At 42.0% G+C, this 22,189-nt stretch overlaps 1 protein-coding gene across 1 annotated transcript in view; it reads left to right on the forward strand.

Moving 5' to 3' along the window:
- PTGFRN (prostaglandin F2 receptor inhibitor) overlaps window positions 1-22,189 on the forward strand; it is a 69,431-nt gene that overhangs the window by 41,223 nt on the left and 6,019 nt on the right. The window contains 3 exon segments of the mRNA XM_054391671.1: window positions 679-1,104; window positions 8,688-9,107; window positions 19,207-19,314. Of these exon segments, the coding sequence (XP_054247646.1) occupies window positions 679-1,104; window positions 8,688-9,107; window positions 19,207-19,314 (954 nt within the window).

The raw sequence follows: 22,189 nt of genomic DNA on the forward strand, positions 1-22,189 counted from the left end.
TTATAGGAGACAGCAAGAGAGAAGAAAAAAATCTAATACTAGTAAATAAATATGTATCTTCTTTGTGGTATGAGGTTCTTGCAGTAATCTTTTTCCTTTGCTTTCTCTGTAGTCTGAGAGAAAATAGTCATGAGGCTGTCTTATCACTCTTAGGTTTTAGACAGCCAACTATTTCAGATTTAAATACAACAGCTCCATTCTTAACTCATGAATGTCAGGCACTCTTTCCAAATGTGAGGTCTTCCAGCCTTATAGCTGTATGGCATGTAATTCTTCCCTCCAGACTGAGCTCTTCCGATTTATGCATTTTTGACTCTTAACTTAGTTTTTTTGCTGCTTGCTGAAATTTACTGGGCACCACTACTAGTGCTATCTGTGGCCAGTGCCAGTGGTGGTACCAATAACCCCTGGTTTTAGTGTCTGTGTGGGTAAAGGATCTTGTTTGGAAATGCAGGCCTAGGAATACTTGCATCAGACTGCTGCAAGTCTGAGAGCTTGAGTCCAAGTTTCCAGTCCCCAGGTCTTGTAAGAAAAATGTGTATTCTGGCACTTGGCTTCTAGCTCAGGTGCTTTCTCAGACTGGATGTTAAAAGTTACCAATCTTTTAATAATCTCTGGCACTTAATCCCTTCTGCTTGTAGCTTCTAACCTATGTCTTCTGGGTTTTCTTTCCTGCAGAGCCAGACTATGAGGTATTTCTGAATGCCTCTAAAACACCCAAGTTTTCAGATGACCCCACAGAGCTCAATTGTAGGATCACAAACGCACAGGATACTGAAGCAAACATCCGCTTTACAGTTTCCTGGTATTACAGGCAGCACTTGCACAGTGATGATGTGGTGACAGAAGAACTCCTGGCCACAATGGATGCAGACTGGACTCTGCTGCTTGGGGATCGGAGCAGGGAGCGGACTCAGAATGGGGAAATAATCTTCTTTAAAAAGGCTGTTGACATCTTCAGTTTACGAATCCAGTGGACTTCAGAAGGTGACAGAGGGGATTATTTCTGTGTCATTTCTGCATGGAGTAAGCACCGCAACAACAGCTGGGTAAAGAGCAAGGATGTGATTTCTCCATCTGTTAGCATTTTCTGGGCTACACAAGGTAGGAACCTTGCACTTACTTACTGAAAGACCCAGGTAACTGAGGTTAATTTTATCTTGAGTAGGCCCATCAGCCACAAGGCCTGCTAATGGGCTTTGGAAGTGGTGTTCTGTGTTATGAAGAGTCAAAGCCATTATTGCCATGTGTAAAGGCCTCTTACTTGTGGAGGGTAGTAACTACTGAACCAGTTCCCTGCAAGAGTTTGAAGTGCAGAGCAGAGATAGGTCAGTTAAACTGCTGAGACTTCCAGGAGCTGGTCTGTCATTGTGACAGGGATACCATCCAACAATGATGTTGGGGCCAATTCCCTCTTTCGTGACTTGGAGTATTTCACTGTCTAGTATGCATCTTGCTGCTAACAACAGGGTTGTCTTGAGGTGAAGAGATGAATGTCACTCACTTTAAGTCATCTTTGTCTACCAGTTTGAGAGGTTTTTTTTTCTCTCCTGCAAGCCCATGTTTATAGAAGGCACTTTTGAGGAAGTTCATGGCTGTAGTAATACCAGACTATCAAAAATATGAGTGGCAGGATGTTTTGTCCCACTCAATGGATGGTGACTGAGGTGAATCTTTGTAATCTCCTGAATGGGCTAACCCTGCTTGGCTGAGCCACAACAGCAATAAGAGTTGCAACAGTGACTGAGGAACAATACAAAAGCCCAATGGCTTGTCCCACTTGGTGGACAATGAAAACTATACCTGCTTGGCTGGAACCAAAACAGCAGTAGAGTCATGACAATCATCCTGAGGAAAAGTACAAACTGATTTATTGTTTTTTTTTTTCCAACAACTATGAACAAACATTGCAAATAAAGGCACTTTGCCAGAAGAGTTCTTTCCTTACCAACTGCTTTAGAACAAACTAGGTGATGACTATCAAAAAAGAAAAACAAATAGAAGAAAATAGAAAAGAGGGAGGAGGGGAGAGTGAGCTATTTTACCATCCTTGGATCTGGCATTGTTGTCTTGAGTTGGACTTTTGATCCATAGATAGTTATTTGACAAAGGTAAATGTATGCCCTCACATGTATCTGTGTTGGTCTGGGACCACATTTGGGGTGGCAACTGTCTTGCTTTTTCCTGGTTGAGTATTTGAGGGAGTTCAGGGAAGTGAAGTGACAGTGTAATAGCTGGGAATTGAAATTAGGCCTTCTGTGTCTAGGAGTTGAAACTGGGTGAGAAAGTTCATGGGGGCAACAGCAAACAGAAGTTTGACCTGTCAGCTGGTGCATGCTCACACTGATATTTTCCAGCCATAAGAGGGGGTGGGGTAGAGAAAAACAGCTTGCTGATTTGCCTGTGCAGGGCTCGATCCATCTCCTCTCATGTTGTAACAGTTCCAGCTCAAATTGTTTGAGACAAGACAGCCCAAGACTCTGAGACACAGAGCAAAGATAGTGGATTGCTTGAATCTGGGCCTTTTTTGGCAGAAGTGAACTAGCTCTAGTAGGTATTTAAACTGATTGTAGGAGCATTTCTTAGGTTACCAGAATTGCTTAAAACTGGTTTAAAATGAGCGTATATATCCTGGATGTCCTGTAGAGTGATACTATTTTAGCTTATGTGAGACCAAGTAAGAGGCTTTGTTGAGGCAGAGAGTGAAGGAATAGGGTAACCTAGGGTGTAGTGGTGAAGTCCTTGGCAAAAATTTGTGCTTAGCTAAGCTGCATTTATCCTGATCGATTTAACAGTCTAGCCACGGGCAGAGACCTGTATTTCAGAGACAAGTAGTTTGAAATCAGTTTAAAGTTTTTTATGGATAATCCCTAAACTATGAATTGGAGAGCTTTTGCTGTGGTTCTGCTTCAGTGCAGAGAGCAACGGTGGGCTGCTTGCTTAGTACTCCCTTTATCTCCGTATCAGGTGTGGTCTGTGAGAAGGTTGTGCTTTTTGCTGAAGCTGGCTTCTCCAGCAGGAATGACATCTCTCATTAATGCTCAAGGCTGGTCACAATTAGTTCAGTTGTTATGCCACAACACGGAGTGTGTGTGTGTATGTGCATGCATGCGAAACAGATCATTGCCTTCTAAGCAGCTAGGGAGACCAGCTGGAGTTGAAAAGTCTCAGCCTGTGTTGACATTTCTGAGGGAAAACAAACTGTGACAGGTGTGAACATTTCCTTGTTTCTGGTTTTATTCTAAAGCCTGCTAATTTTGTAACACAAACAATATTATAGTCCCCATACTGAAAAGTAGATTTTGTTGGCAAAACTTGGAGTTGGGAGATTTACGATGTGAAAGTGAGCTTTCTTACAAACACCTCCACTTGAAAAAGCATGTTGCATGTCTATAAAGCATGGGGGCAATATATAGATTTTACTTCCTCTTCTTCCCTTCTGTTTCCCACACGCCACCCCAGATGTCTTTCTCTGTATGCCTTGTCCTTTGCCATATCGTGTGAGCTCCAAACTCAACTGTGAGCCCAGTGTTGTAGCCAGAAACTATGAAGGAGTTAATGTGCTGCTGCCTCTGCTCTCAGACTGTTTTGACAAGTATCTCTGGTGATTTGAGTCCCTAACTGCTCCCAGTGCTTACAGAAGTGAGCAGTGAGGCTCCCACGTGTTTGCCTAAGGAGAGAAGAGAAATTTGCCTCCTCCTTAGATAGCTTGTGCCTATATAGGGGCTTTTCTTCCAATTATTTCATTACTTGCATTGTCTCTGTTAGCTTTAGAGCAATGCTTGGGGAGGACTTTGGAGACATCCCTTTTTGGAAAAGATTATTCTGAGTTTTTTTGAAAAAGGAGAATTTTTTTTGTTGTTGTGTCTGTCAGTCAGCACAGGAGTATTCAGGATAAGGAAGCCTTTGTTTAAAATGTAAATCTGTGAAGATGTCAAGGTCGTCTTTTGTGTATTCTGTAATAAGTTGTATGTTTGCCCATTTTAACTTAGGTTTTTGTAACTTTTTATTTTGTTCTATGGAAACCAGTAATGCTCATTTCTTTCTGCTTACTTGGCTTTGTATATGCAGCCAGTTGCTATCATCAGGTCTGCCTGATTTGTTCCTTGCTTTCCTCTACACTCTTCCCCTCCAAGGTGACAAAGGAAGCATTTTTATCTCACTTCAAAAATGAAAAGTATAAATTATATTGTTGTTATTTACAGTACAAATTCCTGTCAGTAAAAAGGTGGGCAGTAAGGAAATGTGGGTATTTTGGTATTTTAAAAGATAATTTTAGTTGTTTGAATGTGAGTACTGCCTACATTTAAAGATGTACTGCTGTTTGCAGTGGAATGCAGAACTGATGTTGGTTTCCTAATTCAGTGTTATAAACTTCGGTTCTGTGTGGAGGTCTTTGCAAAAGAGAATGTTATCTTTTAATCGGAATTTCAAATCCCAAAATACTATTATTTAGGATTTTTTAATGTTTTTGTCCCAAATGTGCAAAATAATTGTATTTGACATAATGTTACTTGTCGTAAATGATTGCCCAGACTCTTCTGTTGTATTTAATTGAAAGCAAGGGTATCTTAATCTTTCAGAAAGTTGTGTGCATAAAGAACAGGTGATAATTCTGCCACCCACTTACCTTTATCATTGCTGGTGTATAATAGACACTGCGTAGTACAGACATGCCGTTCCTCTTGAACGATGAAACACCAATACCCATGGCACCAAGCTCCCAGGTGTATGTCCCATTTTGGGTATAGGAAATAAAAATACCCTAAAGAGCCCCAAGTTAGATATACAAGCCCTGGTCAAGGATGACTGAGCTCTCCATGCCTATGGCAACATGAAGGTGAAGTGTTTCTAGTCTTTGCTTGGCAGGGGAGCAGGCCAGTGAGGGTGATTTAGTTGTATGTGTGCAGCAGTGAGGAGATGTTGTACATACATGTATCAGGCTGTGGTACAGGCCTTAGTGTGCCTGTTGTATTTTCAGAGCACTGCTAGGGCTGCAATTGTTCCTCAGGGTGCTGTATAGCTGCTGCCTCCTACAAAGGCAAAGCTGTCATTACTTTAATGTGTGTTGCATTCCCTGTTCTTGCAAACTAGCTAGTGCATTGGGGGATGAGGAAGCCTTTATGAATATTGTAGTGGCATTACTTGAGGCTGCTGATGAAATGTTAGGCTTTGAGATTAACGTTAGCTTGTGGCCATTATGTTACTTTTCTAGTGGAGTGCAAGGAAAGCATTTGCTGTTTTCCTAAAGGCTCCCTGCCCTTGTATCTGTTAGGCTTTTCTAGAAATTTTACTGCCTTAGATTGGGCAAGAACTCTATTTGGTCACTGTTCAGGAAGTACTCTGGAAGCTGAGCATGCACTTTGTGGTAGAGGGCAACAGGAGAATTATAGTGTGGCTTCACCACTTAGACTGGCAGACATATGCACTGCCAGGCTCCAAAGTACAGTTTATTACTCAAATTTTTATCGGAATCATTTGGCTAGGATTTCTTCTGCTGCTGGCCCTGTGTCTTGGAGTAGTGCCCAATCCGGTTTTAAGTTTTGGATATGTTTTACTTAGGATCTCTTCCCCTACTACTTTCCAGTATAAACTCTGCAGATTGCAGAGTCCTGTATATGACTGATTCTGTTTTGATGTGCTTTTTATTCATGGAGAAGGAGAGACTCTGCATGGGATTGCAGGCAGGTGTGTGGAGGGGCAAGCATGCAGTGTAGTGGTCGAGATTCAGACATTGCTCCCTTGGCAGTTCTCAGAAGATTAAAAATGATATCTCAAGTTGTAGTTTTTGTAAGAAAATATTCTTTGATCTCTAAGGCCCATGTAATGCTTTAAGGTCTTGATGAGTAGTTTCTGTTAATGTAGGAAACATGAAAAAACTTTCTTTTCCAGTTTAACCTTCCTTGCAAATTACTGTTACTTCTAATCTAAGTGGTGTGTCTTTGATTTGTCATCTTTCTCATAACATGTGCTGTTACATGCAGGGACAACTACATGCTTTTCTGGGTGGGGGTGCTAATTAAATTTTGTCTGCTGCTAGTGAGGGAGAGAGAACAATTTTGGCACAGCATTGTACTGATAAGAATAGTAATCTAGGCTTCTTTAGTTGATAGGATATGAGTTTTTTTTTTTATTTCTTATGCAGATCTCTAATACTATTGCAGATTCAGAAATGTTCTTCTGATAGTTTGATAGTTTTTTTTCCTGCAACAAGAAAGATTCAGCACCTTTATGTGTTGTTTTTTGTGTCTTCCTCTCTATTCTGGTCTGCATTTCTTAAGGTCTTACATAAGAAGAGCTGCCTCTGCCTTCTTATTCATCCAACCTAAGGGGCTTTGGGTTTTCAAAAGGCAGAGAAATACTTTGAAAGAACTTTCATAAGAATATTTCTCCCTGTTCTCTGTTCAGCATCTTAATTCCTAACTCTTTTGAATTCTACCACTGTTCTCCAACTGTGTCTTTGGGCCTCAGATGTTGTCTTCCACAAACTTTACAGATGGCATTTCTGCTGGTGTCCCATGCTGCAACCACTCCTTTATTTTCACTGAAGGAAAAGGAGAATTGGTAAACCCAGCATTTTCTATCGCACTCAAATGGAAAGTCAAGAAAGGGTGTCAGGTAACAAAGTTTGTTCTGTCCTCCTCTCTAATGCTGCCTGGCCCCTGGCTCAGGGAATAGTTGAAGTCAGTCATTTGGTGCCCAGATAGTAGGGAGAGTTCACAGCAATACAAATGTAGACCAGATCATATGAAGGTATTTGTCTGAAGCACAACATACTCAGCGCTCAGACAGTGAAGATCAACAGCACCATGAACGTCTGCAGTAGGAGGGATATTTGATGAGAACCTCCTCTTAAGGCCAGGATAGCAACAACACGCAGCAGAAAAGTATGGCTAGCTATTCATGCTTCTGCTTTTGGAGCAAAACACAATTACTGAGTGATATGACAAGCTGATCTGTGCTGAGTTCCTAAATGCAGCAGCCTTATGAAGAAGGTGATATCAGAATCTTGTGGACAAAACAAGGAAAAAACGGATCTGAAGTCTAGAATCAGATGCATGATGAGTTCTTGAACAAGGAAGCAGAGAATGACTGAGTGCAACTTCAGTTGTGATGTTCTGAGTGCCTCATTGTGCAACTCTTGTATTCCCACTTGCTTAGTGGGTGGAAGTGTGTGTGTGTGGGGGTTTGTTGTGGAGTATGAAGTAATTCTGTGCTCGGCTGGACCACTAGAAGCAGCTCAGCCTTCTCTGCTCCTGCTGTTTCTTTATATAGCTTTGTACTGTGGTCTGCTTTATACGGTACTGATTTAAAATTGTCATATGAGGTTTCTCATCTTGTGAGCCATGTTTACTCATTGTGAAAACTGCTGCTTGAAGGCAAAACAGTGCAAAATGTAATCTTGACAAGTATCTTGTTGCTCTTGTAGGGAGGGCATAAATATTACTGCATTTAGTTCAGTTTTGGGGAATGTGTTATAATCTCACCATCACTTAGTTCCCTTTTCTTGAGAAGTTTCACCGTGCATAAAAGTGATATGTGAAGTTTTTTGTTTAACATGTCTGTGCTCTTTTGCTCTTTTTTTTTCTTCTTTCTTTTTTTTTTTTTTTTTTTTTTTTTAATAAAGTATGGATGCAGGATATGTTGCAAAAGTAAGCCCAGAAAGTCAAACTGTCTGTATTTTTGCAATACAGCAACTTTGGAAAGTGACTGTAAGCTGTGTTTTTTCTGCCCCAGTCCTCCCTTCCTTAGGAAGAACCTGAGAGTGCAGGGTGTCTCTACATCATGGTGCCCAGAAACTAGCAGCTCCCTTTTTATCTGCCACTTCTCATTTTCTCAATGTGAGGTTGCATATTTTGTGTCATGGGTCTGTGCTCCTAGATGTATAATTTTCCCAAATCCTGTAATTGGGGGACGGTTGGGACTGGAGAGTCAGCAGACTTCAAAAATGCTAAAGAAAGGGGATGGAGACTGAGAAGCAAGTGTTGCCAGCTGGCATTCTTGATGCCAAATGGGCTGGTCAAGGTTTCCAGTAGGCTTGTACTCAGGTGAATGCATCAGAAGCAGGGGAAAAGAACACATCTGGAGGGAGAGGTATACCAAACTTTTAACACATGGAGCTGTTGGGAATGAGGACTTCTGTCACCACTGCTGATTTTGTAATGCAATTCCAACTGATCTTGGGAGTTCAGCTGAACATATCTGGATTTCTCTTAGGGTTTATTTACAAAGGAAATAAAGCTACACTAAGTGCTGCTGACTTAGTGTCAGCTTTTGTCACTAGTTGTGAGTACTTCAGCAGTGTCCTCATACCCTGTCACTAAGGATGCACTTGCATAGCCATTATAAAACTGGGACTCTTGAGTCTTGTCTGACTAATATCTTTACTCCTGAATAAAAATTATCCTGGAGTTCCTGTCATGCTGTGACCTGTGTATTATGTTATTTGTTCAGTATTTGATGTTTGTTTGAATTTTTGTAATTTGACTCAAGCTGTTGTGTACTGGTTTGTGTGCACTGTTGAGTAGCATTCTGGGATGTCCATAGGTGTTTTTATGAACGTGCTGGAATGTGTCTCCCCAAAACCAGTGCTGTACCTATGTATAGTTTAGATTGAAAGGTGCTACGGAAATATCTGCACCTATTCATTAATCCCTCTCTTGCTACTTATTTCCTTCCCTCTTCAGATTACACGCTTACAGTGGAGGCGGTGAAATTGAAGCCATTCTTTGTAGCAGGCCACACCTTTGAGATGACATGCAAAGTGTCTTCGAAAAACATCAAGACTCCACGCTATTCTGTCCTTATTACTGCTGAGAAGCCACTAACGGATCAGTCAAATCCTAATGGGACCACTCGCATCATCTCCTTGAACCAGGATTCAGTAGTGCGGCTGGAGGATTGGACTGACCAGACTCGTGTGGATGGCGTGGTTCTGGAGAAGGTCCAGGAGAATGAGTTCCGCTACAGGATGTATCAGACCCAGATTTCTGATGCTGGACTGTATCGCTGTGTGGTGACTGCCTGGTCTCCAGGTGGTGGTGGCATGTGGCGTGAAGCAGTGAATGGCTTATCCAACCCTATTCAGATAGACTTCCAGACATCAGGTTGGTATAGAATCTGGCAGCTCTGTGGCTAAACCAGAAAGGGAGGGAGTTCTGTGATGCCCTCCCTCTTCTTTGGAACATGGAATTTGTCTCCAAATGGTATGATGACTGAGAGCTGTGCTTATATCCTTTAGTGTGTCCTTTGTGCTATTGACTGTCTACAGAAATATGTTTAATGAATTGACTGTAAGCATGACCCCTGGGTTTTTCTTTACTAATGTAGCTTTTACGATCATGCAGGCTCAGAGCTCATTCTCAGTATGGAATAACTGCTGCCACATTTGCCAGTTTTATCACTGGATTGCTGTTTAGGTAGTGGCTACTCTGGAAGAACATTAAACTGAATTTCTGCTCCAAAACAGACTCAGCCTTAAATTGCCTGACCACACCTTTTGATTGATGTAATTGCATAAAACAGTCAGGTCAAGGCAATGGTAGCTTTTCAGCCATCTCTGCAATCATATCTTGCCACTGGAAGACTTTAGAGGCCCCTTGTGGCTGGACTACAAAGCTCCACAAATTGGGATGAATTTCAGTACCCAGAAGTGCATACCGTTCCTCACATCCTTGCTGAAACCCTCATCTTCAGCTGTAACATTGCCTGCCTGAGATGCTTCTAGAAAAGCATGCCTCTCCTGCTATATTGTTGGGGGGAGGGAGAGAGGGTCAGCATTGTATTGAATCCTCAGAGATTTGTGTTAACCCTGGCTTTCTATTGTGCTGTGTGGGTGCAAAGTGTCACAGAATTTATTTTTGTAATGGTGGTGCGCTTTATGAGTGAAGACCTCATCTCAGGGCTTGATAAACCAAAGCTGGTAACCTCTTGAGCACTTTTGAAGAGCTCTCAATGTAGCCCAACTCCCTGTGTCGGATCTCTCTAGTTGGCTGCTTTATCTCAAACCTTCTGCACTCTTCTGTTCCTATTCACAAGCACAGCTTGGGTGAAGGTCTCTCTTCACATCCCTTGTTCTCCGTGTGAGCTATCTCCTTATAATAGCAGGGCTATAGGGTTTTTTGAAGATCTGCCTGTGACTAGGCAAGAGCAGCCTGACTTCTGGTTGCATCTATAACTAAGGAAATAGAGAACAATGAGATGATTTCTGAAAACAACTTCCTTGTAGGAGGCATATAGACGAAAGGACAAGGGCTTGAGCGTAGCGGATAGTCTTCCAATGAGGACATCACTTTGTAAGAAGCTTTGAAATCTAGCATTCTGGTACACACCCCAATGAAGATGCAGCCTGACCTATGCCAGTCAGAGAGAGGACATTGACTTATCTCAGTGTTGCTTTCAGTTTCAGATAATTCCCACTTGGCTTTTTATCTAGTTTTATGGTGAGTTAGTTTTCTGAAAATTATCTGCAAGTTTCATATGATCCAAATGCCTCTTAGGACAGCACTGTCACAGATGAATGTTGCTGTCGTCTTGTCTTCTTGGGGTGGTTTAATGGGCTATAGTTTTAGCCTTATTACTTTCAATATCTGGGTCAGACAGAGTGGGAGAGCAGCATTTGCAAAGCAGCAATGCAAGAACGAAATCTATCCCAAACCCCTACCCGCTCCTCGAAGCTATTGCATGGGGGTTTCCTGCACAAAAATGGTGGTTGGCGACTCTCCCAACATTGCTCATCTTATGTCATTTTGAACTCCCAGCCAAAACGTTTGGTGGGATGCTATTAATATCCATGGTTCAGATGGGAATCTGTGAGCTATGCAAGGGAGGGAAGTGTGCGTGTTGCAGTCTTGACTGCTTCTTGCTGTCACTCTCTACTCTCAGCCTCTTCACCCAGATAGGATTTCTGGAGCGTGCAGTGAAGAAAGGGAGGCAGCCTGTAAAACTGCCCTGGGAATGTGTGAATTCCAGTAGCAGGGCTGGAGCAGAGGGAGGGATGATCCTAAAGCCTTTCATTCTTTACAAAAGAGTGAAGAGAGCAATGAGATCCCAGGCACAATTTACTGGAGACCTGTTTCCCAAAATAATCTTGGCATGTGGCAAAATATGACTTGAAATACCTTCCTTTCTTCAACTGATGCATGAACTTTGTGTCCTTCAGTTCTTACTGGGATATCTCTTCTGGGCATTCATCTCTGGGCATGATAAGGACATGTGATGAGCACAGTTAGAATGGACTAAGTGTGGAATCATTATTTGGAAAATTACTGGAATCAGGTATACAAGACAGAAAGATTTTTCATAAGTGTGTTACTTAGGTTTTGTTTGTCAAGGTATGCTGTCTCTGGAAACTCAGACTGAGGTAAATGGCAAAGTTGTGGAGCATCTCTAAAAGCACAACTCACATACCACACTCTTGTCTTGCATCCTGTGATACAGGCAGCTGTCAAACTTATTCTTTAGAAAAAGAAGGTGGTGCCACATTTTCCCTAATGGGAATGGTGAAAGACTTGAATTGCTGAGGTAGCTAGTGGTTTCTAGGGAGAATGAGAGTCTCCCTGAAATTGTGGGGAAGATACTAGTAGGAAAGAATCAGAAAAAGCAGAGGCATGCAGCTCTCCAGACAGCTGTGAAAGCTGGGGAGCACAGCTCTGCTAAATACCGAGTTAAGGGGAGGGTAGGGTGTGATGAGTAGTTTGAGTGTGTTTGTCTATAATAGGAAAACTATTAGTAAGTCAATTGTGCTGACTTCTGGGGTTCTTAAAGTGAAACAAAGACATTTTAACTGTGAGGGGATATAATACAGTAATAAAATTGCGAAAACCAGAGTATTCCAGTGTCCTTCCTACTTTGAAGACTTGGACTTTGACAGCATTTTCAGTTTATAGCATGGAGGATGAAATGGGGATGTGATCAATATGGAAGCAGCATTTTCATCAGAAGGAAGCCCTTAAACAATTTTACATAAGGGTTTTAGTAGTCATTTCTTTCCCAGTTGTTTTTATTGATTCCCCTTTGGCAGGATTGTGGAGACTTGCTAGGATTGGAAAACCTTCCCTTCAGTTTGACTCCATCCCAGATCTAAGTGGTGTTTCAAGGAGTTTTCAGTGTGCATAGGCATTGTGCAGTGTGATCTGTCTAAATGGCAGGAGGCCTGTAAGCTTTTTTTTATGAGCTGTGGACTGTGCACATGAAGCATCAATGTTTCCTGCCACAACAGCCTTGAAATGTGGCAGTGCTCTGAAATGTTTTTCCATGAACATCTGTGGAAAATGTCTTGCTGGGATTCTTTCCATTCAAGGCAAAACTTGCTGGCTGCAAGCAGAGACCTCCTCTATTCTTTCTCCACTTGGTGTTGCAGAGGGATATATTTATTCCATTTGTTTAACAATCTGAAATGTTAATGTAAAGGCGTTTGTTTGAAACTTCCTGAACTGAAAAATGAAAAGCAGATTTTGTCCACTGAAATATATATATAAAAATGGGAAATTAGGGGGTGGTGGTGATGCTGAGGAGGAGCCTAGTAGGTCATGAGTTTTCAAATACTCAGTCAATGGCAGATTGTTCTCTGCTGGATGTATTTTAAAACCAGAGAGGCTTTTGTGAATCTTCTGTTCTGGCCTTAGGAATAACATGGGTTGCTAGACTAATTTCATAAAATGGATGCCTGCTGTATGTCCAGTAGCTGTAAGCAAGCTAAGCTAAGCTTATCTGGGGGGCAGAGGGAAGCTGTCCTGTATGAAGACTTTAATGTTCTTCAGTGCTTCTTTTTGGTTTTCCTAGTCCAGAACAGAGGTTCTGCCTTCTCTTATTCCAAGGTTGCCCAGCAGTGTGAGGGACAAGCAGGTGCTAGTGCTTGTCTTGAAATTTTCTCTTAATTTCATTGTATCTGCTGAACTGTTGGAATTCAAATGCATCCTCTTTCTTCCTGGGTGCTTTGATGTATGTAGCCTTCCTTTTAGCCTGGAACGCACATGTCTTCTTTTGCTTGCCATTCTTCTACAGCCCGTACATAAAGACAGCTTCTTGAAAGAATTGTGATCCTACCCACCCACACTGAAATCTCTTGCTTGTCTTCTGGTAATTTGGAGGTGTTACTCCAGTGCAAGCAGTGAACAGTGAATAAGACAGAGTGTCTTTTTTTCATGCTCTGCTTTGCCCTCAGTCTTAGCTGAGCAGGGCAGCAAAGGTGTGGAAGTCAATTAGCTTGAAACTGGCTTGAGATCAAAGTGCTTATCTGATGTGGGTCTGTGTACAGGTACCTGGTTCAAATTGCTCCAGCTGGCCTGCAGCAGGTTTTTTTTTTTTTTTTTTTTAATACTGAGGCACCTGGTCTCTCTGAAACCCACCTGGTTTATCCTGGCGTCAAAAATTCTTTGGCATTTGTTCTTTAATTTTCTGTCTCTCTCTTTACCCTGAATTTGGCAAACCAGGTTAGTGTTTAGTCTTTCACTCACAGGAATTTCCACAGAAGTGACTTTCTTTCCTTTCCCTTTAAGGGAAGCAGGGAGAAGGAAGCTTTTAATCTCATATTGAGAAGTCTCTCTCTCATTATGAGAGACATTTTTTTGTTTGCTGTGCTCTGGTCTAGCTTCCCTCTGTCCCATTCAACAGAGGGCAGAAAGCTCTGGAAAGGCAAAAATAAAACAGTAAGAGGAGTGTCTCAATGAAATCTTCATCTCTGAATTACATCTGCATGTGAGCTCATTGCACAGCAATGTATTATCATTCATTTCAGAAGAAGCTGAAATAAACTGAGAGCTGCTGAAATATGACATGAGGATTGATGTTGAACTTGCAATTAAAATTAAATGATGCCCTGCAATGACTCTGAGATGTACTCAGTTTCAGGAAAGGAGAATAGAAATAATCTTAATGGAAAGAAACCTTAATCACGGAAATGAATGAAGAGCAATACAGCAGAAACTCTTTGGCAAGAAAGGCTGGTATTTTCCAGGCACTGTTAATGGACAGGAACTTGCTTAGTCATTGTGTGCCTTTGTGCCTGTGTGTGTTTTGTAGCTGGAAGTAGAAACCACAGACTAAACTCCTGGGGACTTCTTCCAGTAACAGTTGTTATGAGGCTTGGGGTGAAACCTGTTAGAGAATAGCTCCATGAAGAAGCAGGGAGAGGGCAGGGGGCTGGAATATAGTGTAGGTGAGAAGGACCTTGATATCTGGAGAAAGACAAGTCATGGGATCCTTAGTGCAAGAATGAATTATTTGGTGCCAGGATAGATATGAGTAATATTTTGAAGACACAGAACTTGTGGGCTGCATCAGGCATTTTTTCCCACTTGTGGTTTGTGTTGCTGGCTGCCTGCAAGCAGGGAAGCTGTATGCAGTGATTGCGGCCTCCCTGCTGGGTAATGGACTGAATGCAGGCTGCTTGGGTGCAAGGGCTTGCTCTGCATCTCTGTTGTCAGTCAAGTTACTTGACCTTTCTCTGCTCTGCTTTACTTGTCTAGAAAATAAGGGTAACTCATGTCTATGGGGAGACTATACCTTATTTTTACAGAGAAGTACTGGCTAAAATGATTTAGAAAAGGTCAAAATGTCACCTAGGACCTAGGTAATTGGGATCTCTTCTGTGGTAAATCTAGAATTTTGGTTGTTCCTCCCTTCTTTTCCTTTTCATTTCCTTGCAGATTTAAGGTGTTTGGCTTACTGAGAAGGGATAATGAGGTGGCATGAGGTAAATAGGGCTCAGGATTTTTTTCTTTTTCCATTTTTTTTTTTCTTTCTCCAATATGGGAATCCTTAAGCTGAGTCAATTAACTCAAATGTGAACTCCTCCTTTCTACACTGCAGCCTGCTCAGTGTGAATCTGAATGAGCACAATGTAGTAAACCAGATTTAGTGCTTCTAAAAACTTTTTCATATCATTTATGTAACAGGAAGAATTTGGAATACACTTCATAGCTGAAAACTGCATCACTATAGGATTTGGATCTTGGAGTTTCCTTCCTGTCCTGCATGAAATCAGTGGATTGCACAATGAGATCTGTCATAAAAGGGGACATTCAGAAGAAATTATACCAGATCCTGCTCCTGCAATCTCTCCCTCCCTCCCCTCCCTCCCCTCCCTCTCTTTTTTCAAACTCCTGAGCAGCCTTCCTACACTTTGCTTTCTTCTTGATGAGCTTCACAGGTCATGCATGATCTGTCAGCCCTACAACTGAAACTAAATTCTGTTTGGTTTGGTCTTCTAGAGTGACCAGTGGGTGCCAATGCCAGTATTGCAAACTGTTAAATACAGGTGGCAAGGTGAGCATTTGAAGGAAAGTTCATGTCACCTCCCCAACCCTTCCTGTGAAACTGCAAGTGCTTTAATGCAGTGATGCTTAGACCCTGATACCTGGTGTCATCAGTGTCTGCTGGGAGTTGCCTGTTCCCACATGCCTGCATCTGTAAATCTTAGGGTTTTGAGGTTGTTGGTTTTTTTTATCGTGGAGGGCAAAAGTTTAAGAAAAGCATTTGAGTTTTCTGCACCAAACCCTGCTTTGTGAAGTCTAGATGCAGGGCTTGAAGATTTTCATGGTACGTTTTTACTTCTCGGGAGTTCCTCAGGAGACTTGAAGATATGTCTGGAAGCATCCTGTGTTTGCTTTAGTGCTGGTTTTTTTGTCTGTGTGCTTTTCTTGAGCCTGTAGTAAGTCAGATGTCCAGTTTGAGAAGGGTGATGGCTTTGCTTGTAACCCACCAACACACACTGGTTTGCTTCTGCTTTTGTTTGAGGTTGGCATACAGCTCATTCCTGCTTCTCTTATCCAAGTTCAGCTGAAGCCAGAGTAAATTGTTTATGCCGGGGACATAAATCAAGCACGTTACAATGAGATTAAAAGTACTGGTCAACTGAGTTTTTTGTTTTGTTTTTGTTTGGTTTGTTTTAAAATAAACAAACAAAACCAAGACCAGAACCCTTGTATAGAGAAGGGAGGCATGCAGATGACTTAAAGAGGGATTAGAGCCATAGCATCAGCCTCTGTGAATCGTTTCTAGGCTGTGTAGTGATTACAACTCTGACTCAAGTGGACTTCGTGGTGGAGGGTAGAGAATTAAATGGTCTTTGTGGATCAGCCCAGGCTAACAGGCCTCTGTTGCAACCAGCCTCCTGCCTTTTCAGGTCTTCTAGTGAGAGGAAACTAAGCAAACTATAAAGGTTCTGTATTCTGTCCTTTGAGGGCAGCGTGAGGCCCAGGGCACGTGGGCAGAAGGCCTGAGATACTTCCAGAGAAGAAAGGTGCTCCTCCTACAAAGTTGCAACCAGACAGTTTTCAAAACTGAACTAAGCAACCTTCACTATAATGAAGCTTGTTTAGGTTTAAAAAAACCTAAAGATAATTGTTTTCCCTCTTCAGCTGGAGAGCGAAGAGCACAGCCTCTTGTGCATCTCTCGACTCTGAAATGCAGTTCTTCTAACACAGGAGAGTGATTTTTCCCTGTAGGTACAGATGGTAATTTGCAGATCTGCCCTAGTAGGGAGATAACTGAAGAGAAATAACTGTTTGTGGCTTACCAAGGGGGCATGTGTGATCATGAAATGACAGAGCAGCTGCTGCCCAGCAGCCTTCTTAGGGTCCAGGAAGCTTTGACTCTCATGGGAGGCAGGGTTTGTGCTCATTGACCCAAAACTGAAGAGTACATAGGGGGAGCTGTGTTACCAGAGTACATGGCCCTTCCTGGCTGAGTGACCAAATGAGCTTTTACCCTTGTGACATTCAATGGCCAGGAGTGCTCAGTGCATTAGCTGTTTGCTGGCATGTCAGGATTTGAAGCCAGTGTCTGCTGAACGCAATAGATGCTTGGACTTTCAACCTACAAATAAGGCCTGAAAAGTCCTGTCTGTATGTACCCTCTGTCTTGCCTTGTTTACCCTGCTATCCTTAGCCTGACAAAGCTGAGATGAGGCAGTTCATCTCCTTTGCTGCAATCCAAGCCAGCAAGTAGCCAAGAGCCTGTTTGCTGGATTAGAGTATGTTCTGTGTTCCTGACATAATGTCACCTCACTCACTGCTGGGATTTAAGATAGACCCCAAGCTCTAGACAGTACCAGGATTATTATGGTGGTGGTCTGCCTTTGATCAGTGAAGCAGAGGTTAAGTTCTGGGAAATACGGGGATGTTCGTGGCAGGTTTTGACAGTCTTTGTTTCTGTGACAGTTCACACACAACTTGAGACTTTTCTGGTTATAGCTGGCTGGAATGCCCTGGTCTGTGACGCCTTCAGTCCTGTAAGACCTTGAACTTCTGTCTGCGCAACTCAAAAAAAAATTACGGAAAATGTCTTTTTTTTCTTTTTTTTTTTTTATCTGAAGATGAATAGTAAAATAGGCTGCAAGGGGAATATGGTTGATGTGTATGTGAATGTCAGGAAGCACTGAATTAACATAAAAAGAGTTTGGGTAGAGGCTGAGGAAGCAATCAGATTAATCTCTCTCCATTTCCCCAGAAGAGGGTCCAATCATGCTGATCTTAAGTTACGGCTGCAGCCTGCTTGTGAAGTCACTACTGGAACAGCTGAACTTCAGAATCATCTAGATCGCTTATTTCTTTGAGTATGTTCTAGCACAAGCGTAGGGTTTTGGCTGGTAATCCACATGTAACCTCTATTGCATCTCTACCACCCTTTTTCTTTGTTTGTTAGGGTAACTTGAAATCTTAATTTTTAACAGAAGGGAATGTGTTAAAATGGGAACATGGCTCTGGGATTATATCTCTATACACTGCCTTTTTTTACAAAGCACAACTGTTTCTGGGGCAGCCCAGAGGACTGTAAAAAATTCATGGTGTAACAAAGAGCAGCACATTGTGCCCGATTGAAATTGTGAGGAGAATTTTGGAAGCCACAGCAGTAATTATTGCATTTGAATTGGAGTTAATTTCTTAGTGTGCTATATTATCTGTGCTGACCAAAACAAGCCAGGCCTTTTTAGACTAGAATATCTTCTCTGAAATTGGCAGTTCGGGCTTCACAGCACATCCAAATTTCTTTCCAGAACCTCAGGTTGGAAGTGATGTGGTTAAGTGTGTGCAGTCTGAGTTACCAGCATTGCTTTCCACAGAAATCTGTTGGGAGAGCAAAGGATGAGTGGGTTGTCTTGGATGATTTCCTTAAATATTTTCCATCAAAAGCATTGTTTGCCTCTGGTCTTCAGTGGATTTGAAATGTACAATCCCTGTTCTAAAACAGTAGCATGTAAGAGTGGAGGAGGGCAAATCTTCCAACAGCTTTTCTTTCTCATTCTTTCTTTTTATGATTGTTGCTGCTGGAGTCTCAGGTGTTGCTGAGCCAGGTTAATGATAGCAGCTAATGGTATCTGGGAAGGGTAAAAAGGGTTACTACTTAATCCGAGTCCCAAGTTCCTTCTTGATTTTCCTGGTTTCTTCTCCCAAAGCCATCCTGGAAGCCACCATTAGCATCACGCTTCCTCTGGCCTTGTTGAATAGAAAAATAATTTAGAATATTTTGATATATTCAGTTTCTATCCTATGAGATAGACTGTACTAGTGATGTTGGCATATCTGAGGAGTTGTAGTTTTGTTAATTTTGCTCCAGAGAAGGAATTGTCATAAAAGTTTGGGGAAGTTCTGTTTTTTAATTTACATACTTCAGAAGTCAAACACCATGTTATGGTGTCTGAGCATTTCATAACAGCCTAATGGTTTTAGTCAATATCATCATCACCTTGCAGCTGAAGGAGTTACTGTACCCTTGGGCTTTGAGACATCTTCTACAGAAGAAACTATCTGTGGCAGAGCCTGAAGGAAAACTCACAGAAAAGTGTTATCAGATGCAGTTCTTGCATTGTGTTTCAATTCTGTAGCAGAACCACCTGTACTATTAAAATACTGGTTTCATCTAACTTGAATTCCTCTTGACAGCATCAGCCTTAGGATAACGCATGCGGGGTTCTCCTAAACACCTATACTCTTGTGCTCTTAGGATTCACTAGTGGAAGACCAGCTCATTTTGTATGCAGTATAGTAGAATGCAGACTCAGGCAGCAGCCTGTTGGGTCACAGGTTTGAGTACTTTGTCTTAGTGCAAATGTAAGTTTTCACAAAACAGTTATCCATGGTTGCTTAACTTCACTTCAGAGCTCTGTCTCCACAAATCAGCAGAGAATACTTCCAAAAAATGCAAGAGAAGTTTTGGACCCTGAAGAAAAATCTGTCATGAATAATTGTGGTTACTCTTTTTTAGGTCCTGTGTTTAATGTCTCGGTGCATTCTGACAACCCAACGATCTACCAGGGTGAGCTGGCAGATTTGCTGTGTATTGTCACAATGGAAGGAGTGGCACTTGAGCCAGGTACTTAAGCAAAATTTTTTTTACTTATTCACCTTCACTGGGCAGAGTAACACCAGCAGTACAACCCTATATCCTTTGAGTGGGATTGGAGAATTGAGAACCAGCATTGAAAATCCTGTAGAATTAGATGAATACTGGAGAGCATGTTTGCTTTACATAGCCCAACTTGAAACAAGGGGGTTTTGTTTCATGTTCCAAGTGGGGGTGGAGGGGAGGAAGTCTTCTTACTACTAAAGCCCCCCACTGCTGGCATTCTTAACCTACAACCACTAGATGGGCTGTGAAAGCTTTTCGTATTTCCTTTAATTGGAAAGGGAGTCTATTGGCAAGGCCTGTTAGAAGGAAATAGTCATCTAGAAACAAATCTTGAAGTCACCTGACCAGTCAGCTTCACACTTCAGAGTGAATTTAGGGCTTAAGGTAAGTCTAAATAATTGAATACTGCAGCCTAAATGCCCCAAATGAATGTTTAATGCTGATGAGGTAAGCCTTCTTTTTTGTGTGGAAGAAGAAAGAAGCACAGTACAAATTGCTGTGAAAAAGATAGTGGACACTTTAAAGGCAAATTATTATGAAGAGCGGAAAAGTTCAGAGAATGGCTTAAAACTTAGCTGCTTGCTAAACATTGCCTGAGCTGCTTGTAATCAAAATATTGTAAGAATATCTGATTACTTTATCCAAGATTTGTGTTTGGAGTGAGTTTAATTGTTTTTTTTTTAAAAGTAATTTCATATATATGACTATAAAAATATTTTTAAAATAAATCTCTAAATATTTATGTAAATATAAATGTATACACCAAAATACAAAGATGTCATGATTTATGCAAAAATTAGAAATATGCATGTAAGCCACAACAAAAGAGGTGCTGTGCAGAAAATGTTACTGTAATGTAGTAGTTGATGAGATGAAGTACCAAGCTTAGTAAAGGCCCATCACTTTGAAATTCCAAGATATCTGTACTACATTAAATCTGAGTGCAGTGGGGAAGCAATTTGCTAGGTTACAGTTGTGTGCTGCCTGTGAAAAATGATAGAATGCTCTAGGTTGTATTATGTAAATGGTTGGTAGGGAGGAAAAGCTGAGTAAACTTCATTGCTGTCAAAAGATTCATACCCTGGCACACAGTAAGCAGTGGTGTATGCCTGTGTGTATATCTCAGTCTGTCCTGCAGTTTTTGCTCAGCAGGAAGCCTCCTCTAAATCGGGGTGTGCCCAAGCTCTTAGGGGTATTGTTGTGAGGCAGTACCCAAAGCAGCTTGGCTACCTTTTCAAAGTAATAATTGCTGGCAGGGGGGAGCTGCTGCTTCTTCAGGTGTTTGACAGCTAAAATAACCTTGGGGTTGCCTTGTGAAAGACGTCTCAGCATCCCTGACTCACTTAAAACGTGAAAAGAGGCCATGTAGTATATTGGGGCAGTCCTGTCAGTGCTTTGCTGCAGTTGGCTATGTGATGGTGTTTGTGTGTTCGGTAGCTTGAGACTAGGAGAAGCACTGATGAGATAAGGATAATCAAAGGAATTGAAGTACAAAGCTGACCTCTTTGAGGAGCTGCTCATAAGCACAATCAAGTTTTAACTAGCCAACTTCATAAGGGTTCATGAATGTCTGTTGAATTGGTAGATGATACGTAGAGGTGGAAATAATGCAATCACGAGCAGCCACTGCAGTTTTGAATTTCAGCACTATAATCTGTTCCATAGCTGGGTAATGGCATCTTGAACATGACAGACCTCTGCTTCTCTCCTTTGTTTTTTTGTTTGTTTGGGGTTTTTTTGTGTGTTGTGTTTTGTGTTGGTTTTGTGTGTGTGTGTGGGTTTTGTTGGGTGGTATTTATTGTTTTGTTTTGTGTTGTGGGTTTTTGAGTCTGTAATGGGGCAGATGAGGCACCAGGCAACAGATATGCCTGGAATGGATTAAAGGGTGACATTGTGGCAGGTTTTGAGGGAGCTTAGAGACTCTGAGCCTCTATTTGCTGAATGAGCAGAGTTGGGGGCCTAATGTGCCATACTGAGTGGAGAAAGCCCATCTGGGCCTTTTATATGGGCCTGAGAGGCTGGCCTCTCTCCAGCAGTTGCTGGTCCTCTGGGTGATACTGGCAGAAGAACTGCAGGGAACAGCTGGAGTCTTTGCAACAGCTGTAGGATGTGCAGACTTACTGTGTCAGTCTGCCTTCTTGGCCTTGAGAGACGGAAGGGACTAGAGCAGTGAGATAATGGAGCAGGTTAGGTGAAGAAGGGCCTACAGGGATCGGTGGTACTCTTATTCCCCTTCTCATGCTTCATTTGAATCTACTGATGTGTATTCCATACCATGCGGCTGTCATGCCAGCTTCAAAATGAAAGTTCTGGCTGGAGCAAAGTATCATGGTGCTTGAAGTTCAGATTGTAACATGAGAGGCTTCCTGTTCTGGTTGCTCCTTCCAGTTTTGGGGTGTTGGCCTTTTCCTCTGTGCTGGGTGCTTGGGTGGAGGGAACTGTTTTATCGCTGGCCTCTGCTTTTGCTGTGCTTTTCTGCTAAGGTAACTGTACAACATGTGATCTCAATAAACTGCTTATCTCAACCCCCATTTTTTTGGTGTTACTTTCCCTCCTATCTTATGTGTGTGGAGCTTGCTTGTTAGAGCAGACTCTGTTAACCCAAAGACACTCTGTATCCCACCTGTGATCAGTTTCTATGCTGAATCAGTATCACAATTTAGTTCACAACTGGAATGGAGAACTTGCTTTTCAAATGAGTGCCAAACATGAGGCAGACTGAAAATAACAGGGGTGTCATGTCTCAGTGGGTAAAACAAGGCATGTTCTTAGGGAAAGCCTACATGAAAGAACTGCATGAACAGGGCAAGGGTTACCAGCACCTCCTAAGAGAAAACAG

This window comes from Indicator indicator, chromosome 1, assembly GCF_027791375.1.
Source record: "Indicator indicator isolate 239-I01 chromosome 1, UM_Iind_1.1, whole genome shotgun sequence".
Classification (NCBI taxonomy): domain Eukaryota; kingdom Metazoa; phylum Chordata; class Aves; order Piciformes; family Indicatoridae; genus Indicator; species Indicator indicator.